The 19,666-nt window shown below is 49.8% G+C and overlaps 11 protein-coding genes across 12 annotated transcripts; 6 read left to right on the top strand and 5 right to left on the bottom strand.

Moving 5' to 3' along the window:
- Positions 1 to 2,394: 2,394 nt before the first annotated feature.
- On the bottom strand, positions 2,395 to 3,562 carry PPTG_24419 (hypothetical protein; the record flags this gene model as incomplete). The annotated part of the gene is made up of 5 exons (XM_008917086.1): positions 2,395 to 2,806; positions 2,872 to 2,970; positions 3,046 to 3,057; positions 3,132 to 3,196; positions 3,320 to 3,562. 5 exons carry the CDS (start codon positions 3,560 to 3,562, stop codon positions 2,395 to 2,397), a joined length of 831 nt encoding a protein of 276 aa, XP_008915334.1.
- A 26-nt stretch (positions 3,563 to 3,588) lies between these two features.
- On the bottom strand, positions 3,589 to 4,071 carry PPTG_18855 (hypothetical protein; the record flags this gene model as incomplete). Its single annotated transcript, XM_008917032.1, has 1 exon — positions 3,589 to 4,071. One exon carries the CDS (start codon positions 4,069 to 4,071, stop codon positions 3,589 to 3,591), a length of 483 nt encoding a protein of 160 aa, XP_008915280.1.
- A 629-nt stretch (positions 4,072 to 4,700) lies between these two features.
- On the top strand, positions 4,701 to 5,690 carry PPTG_18856 (hypothetical protein; the record flags this gene model as incomplete). Its single annotated transcript, XM_008917033.1, has 2 exons — positions 4,701 to 5,175; positions 5,323 to 5,690. The coding sequence occupies 2 exons, from the start codon at positions 4,701 to 4,703 to the stop codon at positions 5,688 to 5,690; spliced, it is 843 nt and encodes a 280-aa protein (XP_008915281.1).
- Positions 5,691 to 6,303: 613 nt separating this feature from the next.
- PPTG_18857 (hypothetical protein) lies at positions 6,304 to 7,407 on the top strand (the record flags this gene model as incomplete). The annotated part of the gene is made up of 1 exon (XM_008917034.1): positions 6,304 to 7,407. One exon carries the CDS (start codon positions 6,304 to 6,306, stop codon positions 7,405 to 7,407), a length of 1,104 nt encoding a protein of 367 aa, XP_008915282.1.
- A 259-nt stretch (positions 7,408 to 7,666) lies between these two features.
- On the top strand, positions 7,667 to 8,599 carry PPTG_18858 (hypothetical protein; the record flags this gene model as incomplete). Its single annotated transcript, XM_008917035.1, has 1 exon — positions 7,667 to 8,599. The coding sequence occupies one exon, from the start codon at positions 7,667 to 7,669 to the stop codon at positions 8,597 to 8,599; it is 933 nt and encodes a 310-aa protein (XP_008915283.1).
- A 73-nt stretch (positions 8,600 to 8,672) lies between these two features.
- PPTG_18859 (hypothetical protein) lies at positions 8,673 to 10,864 on the bottom strand (the record flags this gene model as incomplete). The annotated part of the gene is made up of 6 exons (XM_008917036.1): positions 8,673 to 9,842; positions 9,913 to 10,016; positions 10,085 to 10,242; positions 10,322 to 10,587; positions 10,662 to 10,697; positions 10,754 to 10,864. 6 exons carry the CDS (start codon positions 10,862 to 10,864, stop codon positions 8,673 to 8,675), a joined length of 1,845 nt encoding a protein of 614 aa, XP_008915284.1.
- PPTG_18860 (hypothetical protein) lies at positions 10,864 to 11,444 on the top strand. The gene has a single exon (XM_008917037.1). It carries the CDS (start codon positions 11,017 to 11,019, stop codon positions 11,326 to 11,328), a length of 312 nt encoding a protein of 103 aa, XP_008915285.1. The 5' UTR covers positions 10,864 to 11,016; the 3' UTR covers positions 11,329 to 11,444.
- On the bottom strand, positions 11,306 to 13,329 carry PPTG_18861. 2 transcript variants are annotated; one of them, XM_008917038.1, is made up of 3 exons: positions 13,074 to 13,329; positions 12,935 to 13,003; positions 11,306 to 12,866 (listed from the first exon to the last, which is right to left on the bottom strand). In XM_008917038.1, the coding sequence occupies exons 1-3, from the start codon at positions 13,158 to 13,160 to the stop codon at positions 11,640 to 11,642; spliced, it is 1,383 nt and encodes a 460-aa protein (XP_008915286.1). In that variant the 5' UTR covers positions 13,161 to 13,329; the 3' UTR covers positions 11,306 to 11,639. The 2 variants fall into 2 exon arrangements, with proteins under 2 accessions (XP_008915286.1, XP_008915287.1); XM_008917039.1 differs by having other exon boundaries at positions 11,306 to 13,003.
- A 95-nt stretch (positions 13,330 to 13,424) lies between these two features.
- Positions 13,425 to 15,112, top strand: PPTG_18862 (hypothetical protein). The gene is made up of 4 exons (XM_008917040.1): positions 13,425 to 13,756; positions 13,849 to 13,963; positions 14,026 to 14,156; positions 14,227 to 15,112. Exons 1-4 carry the CDS (start codon positions 13,451 to 13,453, stop codon positions 14,980 to 14,982), a joined length of 1,308 nt encoding a protein of 435 aa, XP_008915288.1. The 5' UTR covers positions 13,425 to 13,450; the 3' UTR covers positions 14,983 to 15,112.
- Positions 15,007 to 17,544, bottom strand: PPTG_18863 (hypothetical protein). The gene has a single exon (XM_008917041.1). It carries the CDS (start codon positions 17,508 to 17,510, stop codon positions 15,123 to 15,125), a length of 2,388 nt encoding a protein of 795 aa, XP_008915289.1. The 5' UTR covers positions 17,511 to 17,544; the 3' UTR covers positions 15,007 to 15,122.
- Positions 17,545 to 17,708: 164 nt separating this feature from the next.
- On the top strand, positions 17,709 to 18,946 carry PPTG_18864 (hypothetical protein). The gene is made up of 2 exons (XM_008917042.1): positions 17,709 to 18,297; positions 18,371 to 18,946. The coding sequence occupies exons 1-2, from the start codon at positions 18,211 to 18,213 to the stop codon at positions 18,779 to 18,781; spliced, it is 498 nt and encodes a 165-aa protein (XP_008915290.1). The 5' UTR covers positions 17,709 to 18,210; the 3' UTR covers positions 18,782 to 18,946.
- Positions 18,947 to 19,666: the final 720 nt, after the last annotated feature.

Genomic DNA, 19,666 nt, shown 5'->3' on the forward strand with positions numbered 1-19,666 from the left:
GATCATCGCGTTTACGCCACGCTGGTCCCGTTGACTTGTACACGTATGCAATTGAGCCAATCTTCTTGATTTGGTGCAAGTTCGGCTTCTTGCTTTTCATCAACCGGTAAGGGACGTTTTTGATAGCCTGATGATACGTTCTATTCCGAACGTACACTGCCATCTTCAGTACGTATTTCGAGAGCGACGGTGGCAGACCTGATGCAGTCATCATTGTTTTCATCATGTGCGTCAGGGTCTGGTGTGCCCTTTGGCACGGATTGAGGTAGGCGGATTTGACAGGAAATCGATTCCCTTCCACTGATCCATCTTGGCGTTCACGAATTCACCTCCTCTATCACTAATTACTTTGCGTACTTGTCGTTCGGGAACTGACGATCTCCCCACATTTTGTACCTCTGCATCGCAGCGTTCACTGCGGACGCGCACTTGATTTCAACGGGTACACGGTGGTAAATCGTGAGTATCTGTCCACTGTGACCAATACAGTAGCTTGATCTGGAAACAGTAGATCCGCAATGACCACCTCGTTCTTTCTTGTGATCACGCGATCCATACTCTTCTTGGCCGGTGGCTTGCGCTCCTTTCCCATATGACAGGCTTCGCAGTCAGCGAAGCGTCGCTGACGAAGCATCATACCGTCTACTAGCCCTCTATCGACCATCACTTTAACGAACTGTGGGCAAAGGTGGCCGAGCCTTTCATGCCATCACTGAAGATCAGCAGCTCCATCGGCGGCTGATATGTTCGCTCTGGGTCGCACTGCTGCGCGAACTGGATCGGAGGACTGCACCACGTGCGTTCGCTGGCAACGACCTCATCAGCATGTTGGTGAAGATGGGTTCTTGTACATCGGCGTTCAGCGCCGCGAGCTGGGCCTTGACTAGGAACATACCGTTCACGTGCTGACGCACGTCCCACTCAGGCTTACACTTCGCAGTCTGAAGCTTGTTGAACAGGATGATCTCCTAGTTGGTACGTGTGGCAGCATTAGTCTTGCCCTCATACGTATCCACCAGATACTTCCACATCTCTGTTCCATTCGTCTTGATCATGATTTGCTGCCCTAGTTCCAAGGACAGTACTGACTTGAATAATGTTGGAATCTTAACATATAGAGAATATTTCTAGATTTCGTCCAATTTACAGGTGTTCCAATATTACACCAATACCAGTTTGAGTCTCACAGGTAACACGGGACTTCTTGTACCGACCACATTGAAATTTACATGTATACTTTGGACGTAGGTTTTATCGTCCCATGCTTATAGCAGTGACACTGAGAGACAAAAAGTGATTAACGTCGGTTTTAAGCTGACCGCGATTAAAACGTTTTATTATAATAGTTGTGGAAAGCACCAATGCATAAAACTTAATAAATCCGATTAAAGAAGCACACTGACAATGAAAGTCCTGCCAATTAGTGGTCTCTTCAATTGACTTAATTTCGCTATGGGATTCGGCATTGTCTCTTATATGCTACCTTCTAATTGACCAGTCACAACTATTAAAATTTAATAGGTTAACTAGCATTCTTTTGTTGAAGTGCGATTTGCGCACACTGTTGTAAAGAGGGACGTCTCCTCTATCTCTTGAGGGTCTCAAATAATTTTTTCCATTCAGCCGTTTCAGAGAAAAGTGGTATTGAAAAAGTTGCCTCGGACTCGCCGAAGAATTTTCATTTGTTTATTGGTCAGCTTAGTGCAAAATTTCAAACGGAATCGATTGGTGCTATTTATAGCGCTCAATTCAATGTCCTTCTGTGCTAAATTTGTAACTGAAGTTTTGATTTTTCAAAAATCGAATGTATATTTTGGTTTTTAGAGATTTTGGACACTAGAATCATTTTGAACTACGCTAGAGAATCGTAGTCGCTGGAGAATCGTAGTTGCGTTCGTCCTAACAGTTGCAAAGGATTATCCAGTTTCTTTGCGAGGGCGTTTCTTGGCTCGCAGCACGGACTTCCCGTCAGGAATCTCACTACTAGTCGGGGTAGTACCCTGGTCATCACGTCCGTCCGTCTGTATAGCCTCCCCAGTGGTCCCAGTCACTCTGGGAGTCTCTTTTGCAATCTTCGCTGCTGCAGCGGCAGCTTCGCTCTCTCTCTCTCTCTCTTCTTTTTAGACGCGGCCTGTCGATCCTCCTGAATCTGCTTTGCTCTTCGTATCCTCGTCGTTCGGCGGGTCGTACAATGGATCATTTTAGAACTCCTCCGAAACAAACGGGCGGACCTTATTGTAGAAGGACTGGATCTTCCCGGAATTTGGGATGGGGGGGGGGTTCTGCAAAGGCTCTAGGTGCATTGTTAGTAGGACGTGCACGCGGGTAGCATCCGTAGTGATACCGTCGTACACACGGCGAAGATCCTGGGTCATCTCGTCAGAGTATGGACCCTTATGGCACAACACCAGGATTGATCTCTCGCATCGTAAAGATTTGGTACTTTTGAATGTCTTTCAGCTTCTTGTATGCTTCCTCCATTGCGTCGCGGTACACTTTGAAAATTGGGTTTTGGTTTGGAATGTGCACAAGAGCAGACGACGAAGATGCTTCTTTCACAACACCGAGAAGCTGGTTCATTGTCCACGCATCAGCTCGAGCAATTTGCCTTTGCACGTGACCAAACCCTCGATCCACAGCATTCTTTGTATGGCCTTCGACAAAGAACTTGAGATTGATTTCATCCAAAAGCGACGTATGTGCCAGTGCCAGAAGCATCCGCACGACAAAATTGTTCTTGGTCTGTCCGCCACAGTTATCGGCGTAAAAGGTGAGCTTCTGGAACCCCGCAGGAACGACGATCTGGCTGATGAAATGGTGCAGCATCGAATTAACTTCATCGGTATCTTTACAGCCACACTCTCGTCGTACACGTCGCTATACTGGATGTTCTTGTTTGCGTAGAATACGCCAAACATGTTCACGTTCCGAAGCAAAAGGAAGTACGACTGCGACGGTGTGTTGCTCACACTAGGCAGTATAAGGTTCTGACTGAAATCAATGATAATCACGGCCTAAGTGTCGTCGGCTGAGGAGAGATCAGACTTGTATTCTTCCCTGTAAAACCAAACGATGTTAGTATCCACCCGATACTGTCCATAAAACAATTTGATTCTAGCATCCACCCATACCGCATACGTCGTGCCGCTGTCGTATGCTCACCAAAAGCCTCGGTCTCTGCTGCTGTAGCTCCACTCTTCATCCGCGACCAGTAGATGGTACAAAGGCCACACACGTTGGAACATGGAGAGCGAATTCAAATAGTTGGACAAAGCTTCGTCAGGTATTGGCAAAACCTGCTTGGTCTTGGTTCACGGACTCGTAGTGCTATCTCCTCCACGTAGTTGTGCATTACAGTGTACAATTGGTCCCACGTAAAATACGCCGGCAAAAGTGGGTACTCTGCGTTACTGTAGTACATCTTGATCTCTCCTTCTTTCGTTTCTTTACGTCGCACTCGCACTGGCACGTCATCACCCACAGAAACAGTGAATCTCTTGAACCACGAAACCAACCAGCGGAGATCTACAGCACTAGCGTTTTTGGTTGAGAAGATTGCCATGGGCTTTTACTGAGAAAATGCCATCGTTAATACGCTTCCTGTAGCGTGTAACCGTAGCAGTCGATATCCCGTAACAGTTGCACCACGCCGTTCGACACATTTTGTCCGATCAATGGCAGATAAAAGTTAAACTGCTCACGTAGGCCATGATCCCGATGACGCAGCACGGTATCCGTCTTCTTGAGGACTGCCAACGTCGGTTTGATGATCTGCTTCTTCTCCCCGCTGGTCATTTGCGATAGCGAACACAGAAACTGTTCCAACTCCATGGCTTTCCCCTTCAAGCACTTCTTGTTGCAAGGATCCTCTTGAATAAGACGAGTGACGAGCTCGCAAAGCTCACCGTCATTCAAATTGATGCTAGTTGCCACAGTATTGGAATCTTCGTTAACTTCACTGTTACTTGTCTGGATCTCGTTATTGCATGAGCATTCTTCCTCTGAGTCTGAGCCCCACTCGCTGTCTTCACGGGCGCCTCCACTTCCAGCGCTAGTGTCACTGTTGGTCATCGTGAGCTACCACAGAGTCATTCTCTGTGGCTGTGGCGGTGTCTGCGAGCGCAGCGAGCTCCACCTTTGTGGCCTCTTACCACTGATACACCTCCTCTAAATTTAGAGATTTGACAAAATCCCTCTCTGAAAAAAGTCACTTAAGTACGAAAAACGAAGGGTCGACTTTAAAGGCAATTATCTCAAAAACTCAAAAATGTTAACTAGCATCCGTTTGTTTTCAAATGCAAAACTAGAGACTTTCGTTGGCCAAACGAACCGCCCTAATTGGTACCTCAACCCCGAATTAGCATTTTTCCCTTACCGGCTGTAAGTTACCGCACTGACAGTACCTACAGTAGTACTGTAGCTACCGGAAGCTACCGGTAGCTTTCCCACCACGAACGCGTTTACTAATACCGGTAAAAAGGGTGCTCGGTTATTTTATGTGGCCCACACCCTCTTGGGCTCAAACCTCAAATTCTGTTGTTTCGTGTTATTCACGCCATTTGACCCCATCATTTCAGCCATCCCGTCTGGCAATTCCGCCACCCAAATCTCTGGTTCACTCTCGAAAAAGCCAGCTAACAGTCACAAGTCTTCGTGGCATACTCAGGCCCAGTCAGCTCTCAGTAACAATTGTATCCAATATGCGTGCAACTCTCTCCCTCCTGGTGGCCGTCCCCGCGCTCGCAGCGGCGCGCAACGTCGTTACTATCGGCATGACTGGTAGTTGGCACTCTGCCAACGTGACGGAGGACAACACAAAGCTGCTAGACACTGCTCTGAGTGGCAGCAGCTACTCCAAGTCGGTAGGCGACAAACGCGTGTGCTTCACTGAGGTGACGTCGCTGGAGACGCAAGTCGTGGCCGGTACCAACTACCGCTTCCACATCAGCGGCTGCGACGTCACGGACTCAGACGGCGAGTGCTCGGCGTCCACTTTGTCGTCTTGCGAGCTATCAGACTTCGTGGTGCAGATCTTCGAGCAGTCGTGGACCAGCACTCTTAAGGTCACAAGCATCAAGGCCGAGGAGGCGGCGACGACGACGCAATCTTCCACCTCTACTTCGTCCTCTGCCTCTAGCAGCGGAGAGAGAATGGTCCAGAGCGCCGTGCAGCAAAGTACGTAAACGTGCTGTGTTGTTTTGTTTCGTATAGGGAGGGACGACATGGCAGTGATAAGAAATGCAATTTCATTCTTCCATTTCTTTTTTATCCGTTAGTTATTAACTCTTTTCTAAACTGGTGGGTGTTTGTTTGTTTATCTAGCTCTGTCGGAGAATGAGAAGAAGGAGGTGGACGCGTGGATTCAAGCCAATGGACTCAATCAGTATGGCGACGCAGCAACGAGGATGTACACGGGAGGTACCCCGCTGTTTGATGAGAATACGGGAAAGACTAAAGACCGCTACGCCTACATTTTAAGCCACCACCCAGAGCGCCCGTGGCAGGAGACGGCGATGAATTTTGCAGTGGAAAAGGGGGTGGATGAGACACAGGGCCAGGGATCCGTTGCCGGTGTGTTCGCTATGTTGGGCGTGTTCACTGTGGTGCTGGCTGGTGTGGCGGTTCTAAAGATGCACCAGGGACGTCGTGACCGCGTCCGCTACAACCCCATTCACACTCGCGAGAAGTAAAATTGGACGGCAACAACAACTGCGATATGAAGGAATGAGCCGAGAAACAAGCAGCAGGTGAGGAGGCAGCGAATGTGAATTGCACAATATGAGCGGTGACTTTCTTTTCAACCGGGTTTAGTTTTTTTCCGACAGTCTTGAAGTTCTTCCACAGTTACCATCAAAAATTTACTATCAGGCAACAACAGCTCAGATCACAAAATCGTGCACACAATGACCATTTTGATCCATCTAGAGACTGATTGGAGGCTAGAACAAAGTTGAAGGCGGCAATAATCAATGGCGACGAGGGAAGATCGAACAGTGTAAGGAATGAGAAGTAACCCGCAGATCCCAGATACTTACAGTAATTTTGATCCCCGTTCGTGGTCGCATGCACGTGCAGTGCCTGTATTCCGGCGGAGCCAAGCCATAAGAATGGGAGAACACCGAAGAAATGTGGTCGGAAGAGAGAGCTGGAGCCCGTCATGATATCGGCGCCTGTCCGACAACGGCCGAAGAGACGTAAAATTCCATGCTGCTTCAAGTGCTACCAGTCACTTTCAAAGTGCCGCGAGAAGATCCTCGCATTTCTAACGCGGCAGGCTAACCAGCAAGCGCTGAGGCGGCCACCATGCCGGCATTTCCGGAAGACCCAAAGGAGGTTTTGACTATTGATTCTTCAGCGTTAAAAGACCACGATCGCTGTGATGGAACAAGCTCCAGCTCCGACGACGTCTTCCTTGATGACACTGTGCAGCAGAACGCACCTGAATGGCCTTCTATCGATGACAGCGTCGCATCCAAGACAGAAAGCGACAGTGGTTCGTGGATATTTGATACGATGTCGGGTGCGTGGACGACGGTTCCGTTGACTCCACAAACGGCACAAGTTGCCCTTGACGCCGTTCGCTACCAGAAAAACTACGCTCAGCCTGTCACCACACGCTTGTGTTTGCACTACATCAACAGTATTCGAATGCGAATGAGTGGTGGTCTCGCAAGCTACTTGTTCTCGGCCGACGGTTGCCAGCTTTCCCAAGTTGAGTCTACAGGACGTTGTGATATTTACAACTGTCGGCCGTATACGTACGAGGTGCAACTCACGCAAAAAGGGATTGGAAGCACCATGTTTAATGTGCAATCAATCTACCAAACGGTCGACCAAAAGTCAATAACCGAGCTGCGAGGAGACAGCAACTTAGACTTCTCCACAGTCTCGGAAAGAGACACAGGAACCAGAGTCGATTCCGTCATTAAACAAGCAGATACTCCGCCTCAAAGCCAGCAACCGGTAGCATGGCAAGATAAAGACGGTAGTTTGAAGCAAGGATCGAATTTGTTCGATGATGATGAACTGATTGCGTGGACTAACGGCGCGAACAACGTCTTGGATTCACAGTCCGCCACCGCTGAGCCGCTGTCGCTCCGAGCTGAGCCAGTCTTCATGGAAATGCAGAAAGCTCTTGCTGTTGGTACTGAGTCTGAAGAGGCTTCCATAATTGCAATTGTCGGGATCGTCGCAGTGGCGGTGGCTGCTGTTGCTTTCGTTATCGCCATCATTGTAGTTCGTTGGCGTGCACAAAGCAATACTAATCAAGACGAAACGAACCGAGAGTATTCACCCTTACGAAGTACCCTCATTACTACCGAGAACACGCTCTCGGTGACTAGTAGGGACAGCATCCCTGGTGCAGACACCAAACCGGACTTGAACAAAGTAGAGTTCTTCGGTTGAAGTAGCTTATGCGTAAGAATTAACTTCGTTGAAATCAAGAGACGTAGCTCTTCGGTCACTTGTTTCCCACTGCATTCTACCTCGAAGTAATAATTATGCGTTCAAACGTCGGTATCAGTAGAGGTAAACAACAACAAGGATCCGTGCACGGCATAGATCTCTGGTGGCACCAAAAGTCGCAGTGAGCTCTCCACCGTTCAATGCATTCTCAGCAGGATTCTCGAACTCGTCAATAAACCACACAACACATCAGTTAGACATGGTCTCCGATTCCATCGATTTGCCTCTTGTCGCCGACGACATGCAGCTCGAGGTTGATGCGATTGCATGGGAGTTCGTACCACTGACGCTGGAAACTGCTCAAGTCGCTCTTGATGCCGTGCGCTACCAAAGTAACTACGTTCGAACCGTGACCACAGGATTCTGTCTTCACTACATCAACTCCATTCGCAAGCGTGTAAGCAGCAGTATTACGAGCTACCTCTTCTCGGTCGATGGTTGTGAGCTCTCAGTTGTAGAGCCTACCGGTCGCTGTGATATCTACTTGTGTCGTCCGTACACGTACGAGGTGCAACTGGCACAGAAAGCGATCGGAAGTGACGTCTTCATGGTACAGTCAATCTACAAGACCGCCGACCAGAAAACGTTGGATGAGCTACGGCTGGAGACGAGCAACTTGGACTTTTCGACTATGATCGAACCCGTCTTTTACCCATATGAAATCTCGCTTCAAACTGAGGAACCCGTCGTTAGACAAGTTGCTGATGAAGAACCTGAAAGTCCGATCCTCAACGATGAACCGAGCATTTCGACTTCTCATCTGAAAAAAAATTGGAAATCGCAACCGGTTCCAACAGCGCAAGATACAAGCCCCCCATTGTCATTTCGCGCTGAGCCAGCGTCAATGATTGCATCACAACCCGAGAACATTGTTGCTTCCAGATCTGCTACAGCGGTCGCCATTATCGGGATCGCGACTGTGGCGATCTCTATGATCGCGTTTGTGGTGGCGTTGGTTATCGTTCGATGGCGCGCACGAGCCAACGCTACAGAGGTCGCTCTGAGCGAAGAGTATCCGCCATTGAGCGGGGTAGCCAAAACCACAAAGGGAACAGTCTCCATCTCTAGCACGGAGAGCGTTGCATTCGACACGAAGCATGACGTTGGGCAGCTAACCGGTTTCTTAATCTGAATAACTGTACCCTTTTTTATAGCAAAGCAACCAACATAGTAGAAGTAGTATTCATCAGATTGCTTGTCCACACTTACAGACCAGCAACTGCAGCGCGGATACTACTCAATAAATCGGTGTGCTCTAAAGGCGGTGGTTTTGGCCTAGCAGCCTTAGCCATGCCTCCTTTTAACGAGGATCTCCCAAGCGCATCATCACAAGCATCGGGGTTGCAACGTTCGGCTCGGTTAGCAGAATTTGCGAATACGTGACGAATCCCTGCTGCTCCTGCGAAATAAATTTGCAGCGCGATCGGGTTCACTGTGGAATTGGTTTCTTGCTTCATGTTGCAGGTACGTTCCGGCTGAGCCGTTCCTGAGTGTGCGAGTTGGATGCGAACAGCAAGGTGCTCGCTTAGACGGCAAAGCATTGAACCGTCAGGCTCGCTTCCCAGAGTATCAGCTGGTTGACACGTGCCATCTCGAAGGTTACCTTTTGCATCCCATTGACGAAGAATTGCACCAGAGCCAATGTCAAATAGCAATCCATTTCCATCGGACGTCGTCGATAGTAATGTCTTCCCACTTGGATAAGCATTCAAAAATCCCACACCCGCGGGGTCGAAGCTCAAAGCTAACTGGCCATCCTTATGAGCTGCGTAAACTCGGTATCCGCTACGATCTGCTGAAGTCTCGAAGTCGACGCTGATCGCTACGCTCCCAGAAGGCCACCGAGCAATCGCTGAGCCATCACGCCGCACCTGAACGGCAGTCACTGTGCTGTTCGGATACGCTACAGTATACTCGTGCTCTTGGTGAATCGGTACAGTTTGCTCAGTAGGTGTTGCTGTAGCTAACTTGGCCTTGGAGCGTTGCTTTGATTTGCTTGTGCCGGGTAATTGAGACAAAGGCATCTTCCTCTTGAGGTAACTATTGTTGTCAAATGTTGGGAGCGTCAGCACCGAGTCCAATATTCCACAAGGCTTGGCATCATCCCCCGTTTTTGGTAAATCGTGGACTCCGTTGTCACTCTGCAGCAAATTTCCATTGGTAACAATTCCCTGTTCAGCTTTAGCACTATCTTTCCGATTGCCATCGATTTTCGCATGAGTAGATACAAGAGAATCTGCAATGTTGGGCTGCAGCGCATTTTCATTTTCAGCGCTCATCGACTGGCTCTCCAGTATCTCCGTTGATTTTTCATTGTTGTCGACAGGAATGAAGTCCTGAACTGGAAAGGCTCGCAAAAATTCTTCGGCTGTCATCTGTGGACTCGTCGAAAACAAGTCCAATTAGCCAAGACTTCTAAAGACTCTTAGGACGTTATCAATAAACCAGCGAGGACACCTGTTTCTTTGTCTTCGCTGGCTTACTCAATGGAGCAGGCGGTGCTAGTGCTGTGGTTAATATGTCTTCTGAATCTTCGTTCGACCTTGGATCTAGATTAAAAAAAAATGCATAGTGATTAACCTCGGTAAGAAAACTACACCCAATAGGACGTGTCTACCATCAGAACGCTCTGATAGAGAGAAAAGTGAGCAATCGGTTGCTCCAGAATCCAAATCTTCTCTTTCTTCTATATGTCTCGCTTCCTCTCGAAGTTCCTCCGTGATGCTAACCGTATCAACTCGCTGCAGCCACGGAAGAACTTTAAGAATCGCCAAACTGCCGCAGGGTCCAAAGACACACACGTTAGCGCTACAGAATCACCATCAAATGCAAAAAACCATAATTGAAGCCGCACGTATAGTCGCCTCGTTCAGTACATGGGTTCGGGTGAATAACCAGCGTCTGAAGCGAAGTGAGCTGCTGCAAATGAGCCAGCTGCGCACTCTCAATGCGGTTGCCTCTTATCCAGAGCTCCTCGAGGCAATGTAACCCCGCTATCCAGCTCAGATCGGCGATCTGGTTACTTGAGCACTTCAGCACCAAGAGGTTTGATAGCGTAGCCACCTCCTGCAAACTCTCGACAGAATTGTGCGAGACGTCGAGACTGCGAAGCTCCTTCATCTGCAACAATTAAGGAATGCACCTTTAACTATACCGTGGTGAAAAAAAAATGAACTAAAATTTGAGCTGCATACCTTCTCCAGTTCACGCAAACTACCGATACAGTTGAACTGATCAATCCAAGTAAGTATTTGCATAACAAAATAATCTCCACTGCTGTACGCACCGCCACGTTGAGGTATTGTGCTCTCGGCATGCTTCTCACTACATCCTCAAGACTTGAGAGCTGCTCGTCCGCCACAATAAGTTGCAGTTCATCCTCGTTCTCAATGCGCATGGCTACACAAGTGCTCGCGTCGCTTCGTGTAATCATGGCATACTTCAATTTAAAGCAGTTTAACAGGTTTGAAAGAACCTACCTAATCGCATATACTGTGTCCACACCACCACATCCATCATTTTAGAGGCCCTTCAGCATCAATTAGCACCATGAACTTCGGCGGTATGATGGGCGGCGCGGCACCGGGTGTGCCCCAGCAGCCTTCGCAGCAGTCACAGCTTATGATGGCCAAAGTGGAGATGGCGTCCTACGCGGATTTGTTCGAGCGTCTGTCGCGCGTGTGTTTCCAGAAGTGCAAGTTCAAGTACAACGACGGCCAACTGAACGTGGGCGAGATGAGCTGCATCGACCGCTGCTCGGGCAAGTACATGCAGGCCTACAGCACACTAGGTGTCAAGATGGCGCAAGTGGAGAAGGAGATCATGGATCAGGCTGCTGCTGGCGCCGGTGTGCAGCAATAGACGAAGGAAGCGGCACAAGATCCAAGCCAATGAGACTTTTTAGCACAGAGAGTGATAAGAGAGACATTGGGAGATCTAAATAGTGGCTTACGTTGTTGATTGTTGCTGTCCAGTCGATTTGCCTTGCCTTGCCACAGACTACGTAGCGTTCACTTTACTGACTTGGCCTCCTTTCGACTAACTGATGACAGCATTGTTGTCTTTCCTGCTCTCTATCTACGCGTTCTAGCACGACACGCGTGATGATCTCTTAGATTGAGATCCACTTGGTGATCGTCCACATCGATGCGCTTCCGTTTCTTCTCTGCGAGTCAATATTTGTGTCTGCTATAGCCGCTTAATCCGGACCCACCGACGCCTCCACCAACAGCAGCAGTGGAGCCTAATGGGAGTCCACCGGGCACATACGGTGGCCTTCCACCTGAGTACTTGGCTCCATCACCTTCACCTCGGTACGACATGCCTGGAGCGTATCTTGCTTGTCGTGTGTAGCGACTGCCTTCCATGTTGCCACTATCTAGACCCAGACCGGTTGGCGTCCCGCCTGTGAGAACGCTACTGCCTGCTGCTGCCATCGCGTTCCGCTGAGGTACCCGCGGTATACCATAAGACGACGCTGATGCAACAGAAGCCTGTTGCCGTAAACTGCTATACGCTCCGACATCCACCACCGGCTGTTGGTTCCTTCCATACTGTCCACTGCCGCTCCGTTGACTTCCTGCTGATTTCTGAGGTGGAGTGAATGTTGCCAGCTTCTCCGTCGACTCTGCACGTTCATATTGCTGCTGACTGTTTCCGCTAGGAGTTGATACAGTCAACGGTGTGGCGACGTTCACATTTACCTGGAAAAACGGATACTGCAGAGCTTGGCTTGATGTTGGTCGCTGATTTGGGTCGAACTTGAGTAGATCTGTCATCAGTTGAAGCGCCTCTGGACTCGCATGGGGGATCAATTGAGCTAGTGATGTCGGTACGAACTGCGGAAACCGGTAGTTCATCTGCGCAGCGAGCTTCATACCTTCCGGCCACGTGCTGTGTGTTGGATTTCCCAGTACTGAGCAGATTTTATACAGTTGGTCTCCTTCACTACTACCCGGGAACAACGGGCGTAGTGTGAACATCTCGGCCATGATGCATCCCATGGCCCACGCGTCAATCGGCGAGTTGTACGTTGTAGATCGCAGCAAAACTTCTGGAGCTCGGTACCAACGTGTCGACACGTAGTCGGTAAAAGGCGGTCTCGAGCGGATTTCCCTTGCCAGACCAAAATCTGCGACTTTGACGGTATCACCTTTGACCAGCATGTTCTCAGGCTTGATATCTCGATGGAAGAAGCTGTGTTTGTGCATGAAAGCCAACCCTTGGAGCATCTGGTACATGAGGTTGCGTATTTTGGACTCTGGAAAGTGCCGATCCCTCTTCTTCATTGTGTCGTACAGGTTGCACTCCATGTATTCAAACACGAAGTACAGCTCGTCATTCTCACGGATCACCTCCTTGAGTTTGATGATGTTAGGGTGGTTCAGCTTCTTCAGCGACTATAAAAAAGCAATAGCAATTGTCATGAAATGGCCATCGCTTTATGCAACGTGGCATCTACACGTACATTGACTTCTCGTAGTTGCATGCACTCTTCCCATGAGTAAAACTTCTTCTTCATGCGCTTAATCGCCACCTAAAGATCAGCCCAAAAACGGTTCATTAACATTTTTTTCCCGATCTGTTGTTGCCAACGCTGCACGAACCACTTCTCCGGACTGGCGATTGACGGCTTTGAGAACGGACCCATACGTGCCATCGCCTAGCTGTTTGGTGACTTTGTAGCGATTCATCTTACGCTGCCGCGCACAGCTTCGACCGACGCACGGACTGCTGCGTCCGCTGTTGCTGTTGCACTTTTCCCACCCAGCGAAATGCGCACCAAGAGGCGTCAGATGCAGAAGACGCGCCCAAAATGGGAAAACAGCTCGATTGTCAAAAATAGTCGCGCGGCCGTTTCCCGATTGAGTCACGTTGAAGTGCCACACACCAGAACCCAATTTAGCGCTTTTAAACCCAAAATTGACAAAATCGGGTCTTTTCTCAACAGTCTGACCGTCATTCCTAACAGTCAGTATCGGCGATGCAGACGTGGGAGGCCTTCGGCGCTGGCTTGGCTGTGGTGGCCTCGATCGTGTCCAATCTGGGCGTGAACATCCAGAAGTATTCACACTCGAACGAGGCCGCCCGACCCGTGCGCGAACGACGACCTTACATCCGCCGCCCCGTGTGGTGGGTCGGCTTCGCACTCGTTGTGCTCGGTAGCGTCGGTGACTTCGCGGCCTTTGGCTTTGCGACACAATCGCTTGTGGCGGCATTGGGCGGCGGCGCAACTCTCGTCGCCAATGTTGTCACTGCCCAGTGTCTAAACGGGGAGAGACTCTACAAGGTGAGGGGAATGCAAAAAAGTATCCTAGAATTGCCATTTGCCATTTCGTTTTGTCTAACTGGGTTGATTATTTCTTTTTCCTTCCTGCGCAGACGGATGTGGGTGGCGTATTATTCGTGATTATGGGCGTGGTGATGATTGCATGCATTGCCGAGCCGAATGTCGAGTACCCACTGCCAGAGCTCGAGCTGAGATTTGTCCGAACGCGTAAGTTTTGGCTGTCACTGTCACTGTAAAGGCTTGTGGTTGACAATTTTGCGTTGTTGCAGCCTTCGTGGTGTACATCACTTGTGTTGGGGTTTGCACCGTTAGCATGCTAGCCACCATCAAAGGCTCAGTTGCCAACCGACTGAAAAACCAAGTGTACTGGTCCAACAAGCGACAGAAGAAGCTCATGAAGGTTCGCTCTAGCGAAAAATGTGCATGTTGTGGTGGGCAATTCTAATGTTTTGGTTGTCATTCAATTTTAGGAATTTGAGCTTCGGGTTGAGAGACTTGAACAAAGACTTCTGGATATGGAAGTAAAACTTCTGCAAGTCACCACTTCGCCTGCTCCGTTACCTACGGGGCTCGTGAATCCTCCTGCAATGAGCAGAGAACTACGGGAATTGATTGATTCGACAAATGCTGAAGACGCTGCAGCTGACGACGAGGCTGCGGCTCGGGAGTCTCGTGTGCCATACTACTACGCTATCTGCTCCGGCATTGTGGGAGCCATGACGGTGCTGCTGGCCAAGTGTTCGGCTATTATGATTGCTCTTACACTCAAGGGTGAGAACCAGTTCAAGTACGGTCTTACCTACATTTTCCTGGGCGGAATGTTTGTCTGCATCCTTGTGCAAACTCATTTCCTCAACATGGCTACGGCTTTGGGGGATATCATGACTGTGTTCCCCATTTTTCAAGCCTGTTGGATCACGTTCAGTGTTGTTGGAGGCGCGATTTTCTATCAGAACGACGACGAACCATTTCCGACAACCGACAAAGTATTTTACCCATTGGCGTTGCTTTCGATCACTGTTGGCGTTGGGCTGCTGGTGCAACATAATTCCTCGGCGGAATATAAAGCAAATGGAGGCAAACCGGGGGCTAAAACACGATCAGGAATGAGTGCTACCAGCGACGAGGATGACGAGATTTTGCTGGACGCGGATGCGTCCATGAGCTCGCCTCTGCTTCCAGCGGGCTCACGGGAAGATGAGGGATACTTGCACCTCAGCCCCTAGGTACATGACGTTGGTTTATAAAAGTGAAAGTCAATCAAAAAGTCTATTGAAGTGCAGCCAATACATCTCGACATTGCATGCTTGGTATAGCCTTTGTGTGCTCCACTCAATACACGACAAGTGCAGGCCAGTGTTGAGCTCTAATCATCATCCACGACGATGTCGGGGAAGTCGTCATCGTCGTCGTCAGCTTCAACCGTAGCGACAAGTTTCTCCTCATTATCACTGTCCTTGGCACGTTTCGCATCTGGTTCATCGTCCTCTTCTTCTTCATCATCGCTCTCATCTTGAGCCTCCTCCTTTTCAGTTTCCATGGGTTTCGTCTCGCTAGAAGTCTGAGGTCGAGCATCGTCGTAATCTTCTTCCTCTTCGTCCTCCTCATCGTTCTCTTCAGTGGGTGCCTCAATCTTCGTCGGTTCCTGCTCTTCCTTCTGTTCAACCTTCTCGTCCTCACTTTCATCTTTCTCGTTTTCGTCCCAGTCCATAGCATCCCCCAGAACAGAAGACTCCTTCGTAGTTTTTGCGTAGTTTCCAAAGCTACGGTTCACCTGCTCCTTCTTACTTCCCTGTTGAAAGGAAATAGCCATTGGGGGTGCACGTGGGTGTAGTATGGCCTCACCAGCGTTGAGAGCAACCAACTGGAGAACCGAAGAAGCGCCTCCGCTGCCAACAATGCGACGCTGCCAGTACTGCAGTCCATGAAGCAAGCTAGCAGCATGAGAGCCCGAGAAGTCAGCAGTCACTGCGTCGGATAGCAAAGCGAGCGCCACCGGGTCAACTGCAGCTTGGGCGTGGCTTCCCACAGCATATCGGTGCTGAACAGCCTTGAGTGCCAGCTCACTGGCCGAAGAACGACATTCCTCTGGCAACAAACACCCATAGACACTCACGCAGCCAGCGATAGCCGTCAGCACAGCTTCAAGAGTCAATGCAACGACAGTCTCGTCACGCATAGACACAAATCTCGTCTGAGCGCCAGCCGAATTGCCTCCATTCAGCGCCGCGAGAGTCGCAGCCGCAGCAGCTTGACGCTTCCGCTTCTTGCTCTTGTTCCCACTGTTCTTCGAGTCGTTCTGCTGAGCTGCCAGAGCTTTAGCCACGCTGTTCGAGGAGCTCGTACTGCTCGTCTTGTCATCCAGACTACGCTTGCAACGCGTGACCAACTCGTTCAGCAATGGCACACCAAGTTTCTCGACTGTACTGGCACCCAGACGACGGGCACACACCGCTGTAGTATCAGCCAAAGCCTGAAGGTCTTCACCGTCACCGACGCTCTCAGCAGCAAGCAATAGAACACGAGTGATTTTACTAGCATGACGCAGAGCACAGATACCAGCACGTTCCACCGACGCACTTAAAGCACGCAGGGCTAGAGCGTGCACACGCGGTATCACAGCGTACACGACGCTAATGGGGAGACGAACACCGTCGTCCGATACTCCCGTGTGTTTTCCCACTTCGTGTGCACGCACGCCCATTGCACGTCGAGCAAAGACAATAATTTCTGGTAGAACCTGTTGCACTTCACGCTCGGATATCTGTCCACGACTAAGCGTAGCAGTGCGAGCGCTCAGTGATTCGTGCAACGCGCTTAAAGCACGATACATTCTGGTCAGCGTCACTTCGGCACGTTGGTAGATCGGCAGCTGCTGGCTGGCAGCCCCCTGCACCCACAGCTTCTTGCCCGTCACTCCTTCGGTCGAAGGGGTTGAAGAGCGTTTGCCTGCCAGTAAGTCAAGCTGTTGATGTGCCGCCTCTAAAGCCTTCTGAGCCATCTGAGTCCACACCTGCTGAGGTTTATCTGATGCGTTGCACAGTAGCGCAAGACACTCCGTCGCCTTCTGAGCCACCTCATCGTTGTCACCTCCAACGGAAGGGAACAGGACGTCCACACATGCCGACTCGATCTTCATGGCATAGCTCCTCAGTGAGTTAGGAGATGCACGCAACAAGGTGACAATGAGTTCCAGCTGAGCAATGACCAATGAGGCGTTGCTGGTCTGGCGTAGTAGCGCTACTAGAGGCTGGAGCAGCTTGCCAAGCAGCTCCAGAACCTCCCGACGTGTGTCCGGGTTGAACCTGTCCACATGGAGCAGTAGAGCTTGAGCCACGCCGCAGGCAGCAGCTGCAGAGTGCTCCGCCTCGTCGTCCTGCGTCTTACTCGATTGCTGCTGCTTCAAGACCTTCACGACGCGCTCTAGCAGCTTCACAGCCAGTGCTTCGAGTCGTTCCAATGGACTCTGACGCATCGTCGTGTGCAGCAGTTCCCATCCAACGCGACGAGAGGTTGACGAGCCCTCCACGAGTTGTAACAGCCTGGTTTGCCATTTAGTCAGAGCCTTCCCGTCCGTAACAAGTCCGAACACATTGTGGCGCTCTAGAGCCTCGCGCAGAGCCACCTGTTGCGTCAAAAAGGTCTCCAAAGCAGCGGAATCACTCTCCAAGTCATTGGGAAAAGCTAAAGCGAGCACCGATGACAGCAAGTTGCGCGCCAGGGCCGTCTCCACGGCGCGCGAGTCGGACGACATGTTGACCGATGAAGAGGTAGAATGGATGGCTGGATCGGAGCTGCTCGGTCGTGGTTGGTTGAAAGAAGAGGGTAAATTTTCAGCCAATGGAGGTCAACTTATTTTTAGCGAATCAGAGAGACGAGTAATCATGCCTCCTGCGTAATCTGTTGCCTCTCGTCCTTACCCGACCAATTCGATCGCCATTTCCTTTCTCACCCCCAAGCAACGAACCGAGCACTCGAACGCCACTTATCAAATATGAGTGACGCGCCATCAAAGAAAGCAAAGAAGAGTAGCAGAAGGTTGCTGGACTCGATGCCGTACTCGACGGCGTTGCAGCGCAGAAGAGTGGAGGAGACGCAGAAGCTTCGGGAAGAGGTGGAGCAATTGGAAGCGATTCTCAAAACGAGGCAAACCCATAGAGTGCTTACGGAAGTGTCACACTCAGTGGGGGCGGGTCAGCCGCACGCGAATCAGAGCTCTGCATGGACAAGAGTTACGACGGAGTATAAGAAGCGCCGGTATGCCGAGGACGTGAACGCAGAACTCCGGGCAATTCAAGCGCATCTGATGACGCTAAACACAGAAATACGTCGAGTCGTACAGCGGGTTGACGTAGTTTCCTGCTCTTGAAGACAACTTGACTGTCGCATTTCGAAGTGAAACTAAGAGCCACGAAGCTCTCAAGAGCTACTTGGAGACGAATACTATCACTCCAATGGCGTGCACGACGAAACAAGCTGCTGACATTCTGTGGACGATCCTGTCTCAATTGAGCGAGGGGAGTGACGATTCTTGTCGCTTTGTGAGTACTGAGAGCTGATATAGTGGTGCATTTGAGGTACTCCCTGACAGTGCTGGTCTCTTTATCGTGGCAGGTGAATCGAAACAGTCCCGATCAAAATAAAGTGAACTCGACAGTGCGACTACACGACGGCAGGTTGATCCTGAACGCAGTGTGCGTTTTCCACAGATATGACGAATGCGAACACATGGTGCTAGTCGGGACAACTAGGTGGGCTTTTCCCACTAGTGGAATTCGATTTGAAGGTCACCACTGGACTGTTATTTCTCCAAAGCTTTCAGATCCGTCATACTCGTCGGTGGTCCAGAGCTGCTACAGGTTGCAGCCGAAGGTTACGGATGCTGCATCGATCCTACCAACAGATCTGGAGAGTGCTCGGGGGTTAGTCATGGGCATCCTTGGGAAGAAAATGCTTTCAGCGATGCAGCTGATGCAGAATGCTCTTCTCTGTCAACTTGATCTGGGACCATGTATGCTGAAATAAACTCGCCATACGGGTGTTTAATTCGACCAGCTCACGAGTTCACACCTATTGCGCTGTCCGTACTACTTACGTAGCCAGGATACGATCCACATTATGCAGTTGTTTTACTATTTTACTGAGGAAGTCAATTATCAATACATTTACGATAACGTTTTGATGCAAAAATGATTTGAGCGTATGCAAAAGATGGTCAGCAAGTATCAACCTTGCTCCGCTCATCACAATACTTCTTCGGGTACGAAGAGATAGCCATTATTCATTGCTCAACCCGGACTTCCATCGAAGAAAACTGTCAAAAAGTAAAAAAAAAAAATGTTCAACGGTTTGCGTGCCCAAGACTATCATGTTGAGTCAGGGCAATGGCGGTTTATCACCTGAACCGTTCAGTTTGATTCATCAGGTTGAGTCAGGGCAATGACGGTTCATCACTTGAACCGCTCAGGAAATATATCGTCATTGACACTGGAAACGTAAGAAGGAATGAGCTCTTTCCAGTAATTTGCCTTGTATTGACTATTGCGGCTACAAAGCTCTTTTTCAAAGCTACACGAGGCAGTGCAAGGAACAGTTGAGGTTCACAGAAAAAAAAAACAACGTATTGGACGAATCCAACCTACAACGTGCTCTAACTGAATTGAAAAGGCTGGTAATCCAGGGTTGCTTCTACATCGAAAAGTGCTCTGCAAAATATACATGAATTTATACTTCGAAGCAACTTTCATCCATCCGGATCGTTCTCATCTACATGGAATTTCTAGGTTGGAAGCATTGGGGCGTATTACACCACGCTTCGCTAGCGACTCCAGCCAACCGAGCGAATCAATCCACCATATCACGCCGTCTCTTTCCAGAATCCCATCCGTCACTACAGCCTGTAGTCTACAG

This window comes from Phytophthora parasitica (genome assembly GCF_000247585.1).
Source record: "Phytophthora parasitica INRA-310 unplaced genomic scaffold supercont2.93, whole genome shotgun sequence".
Lineage (NCBI taxonomy): Eukaryota > Oomycota > Peronosporomycetes > Peronosporales > Peronosporaceae > Phytophthora > Phytophthora nicotianae.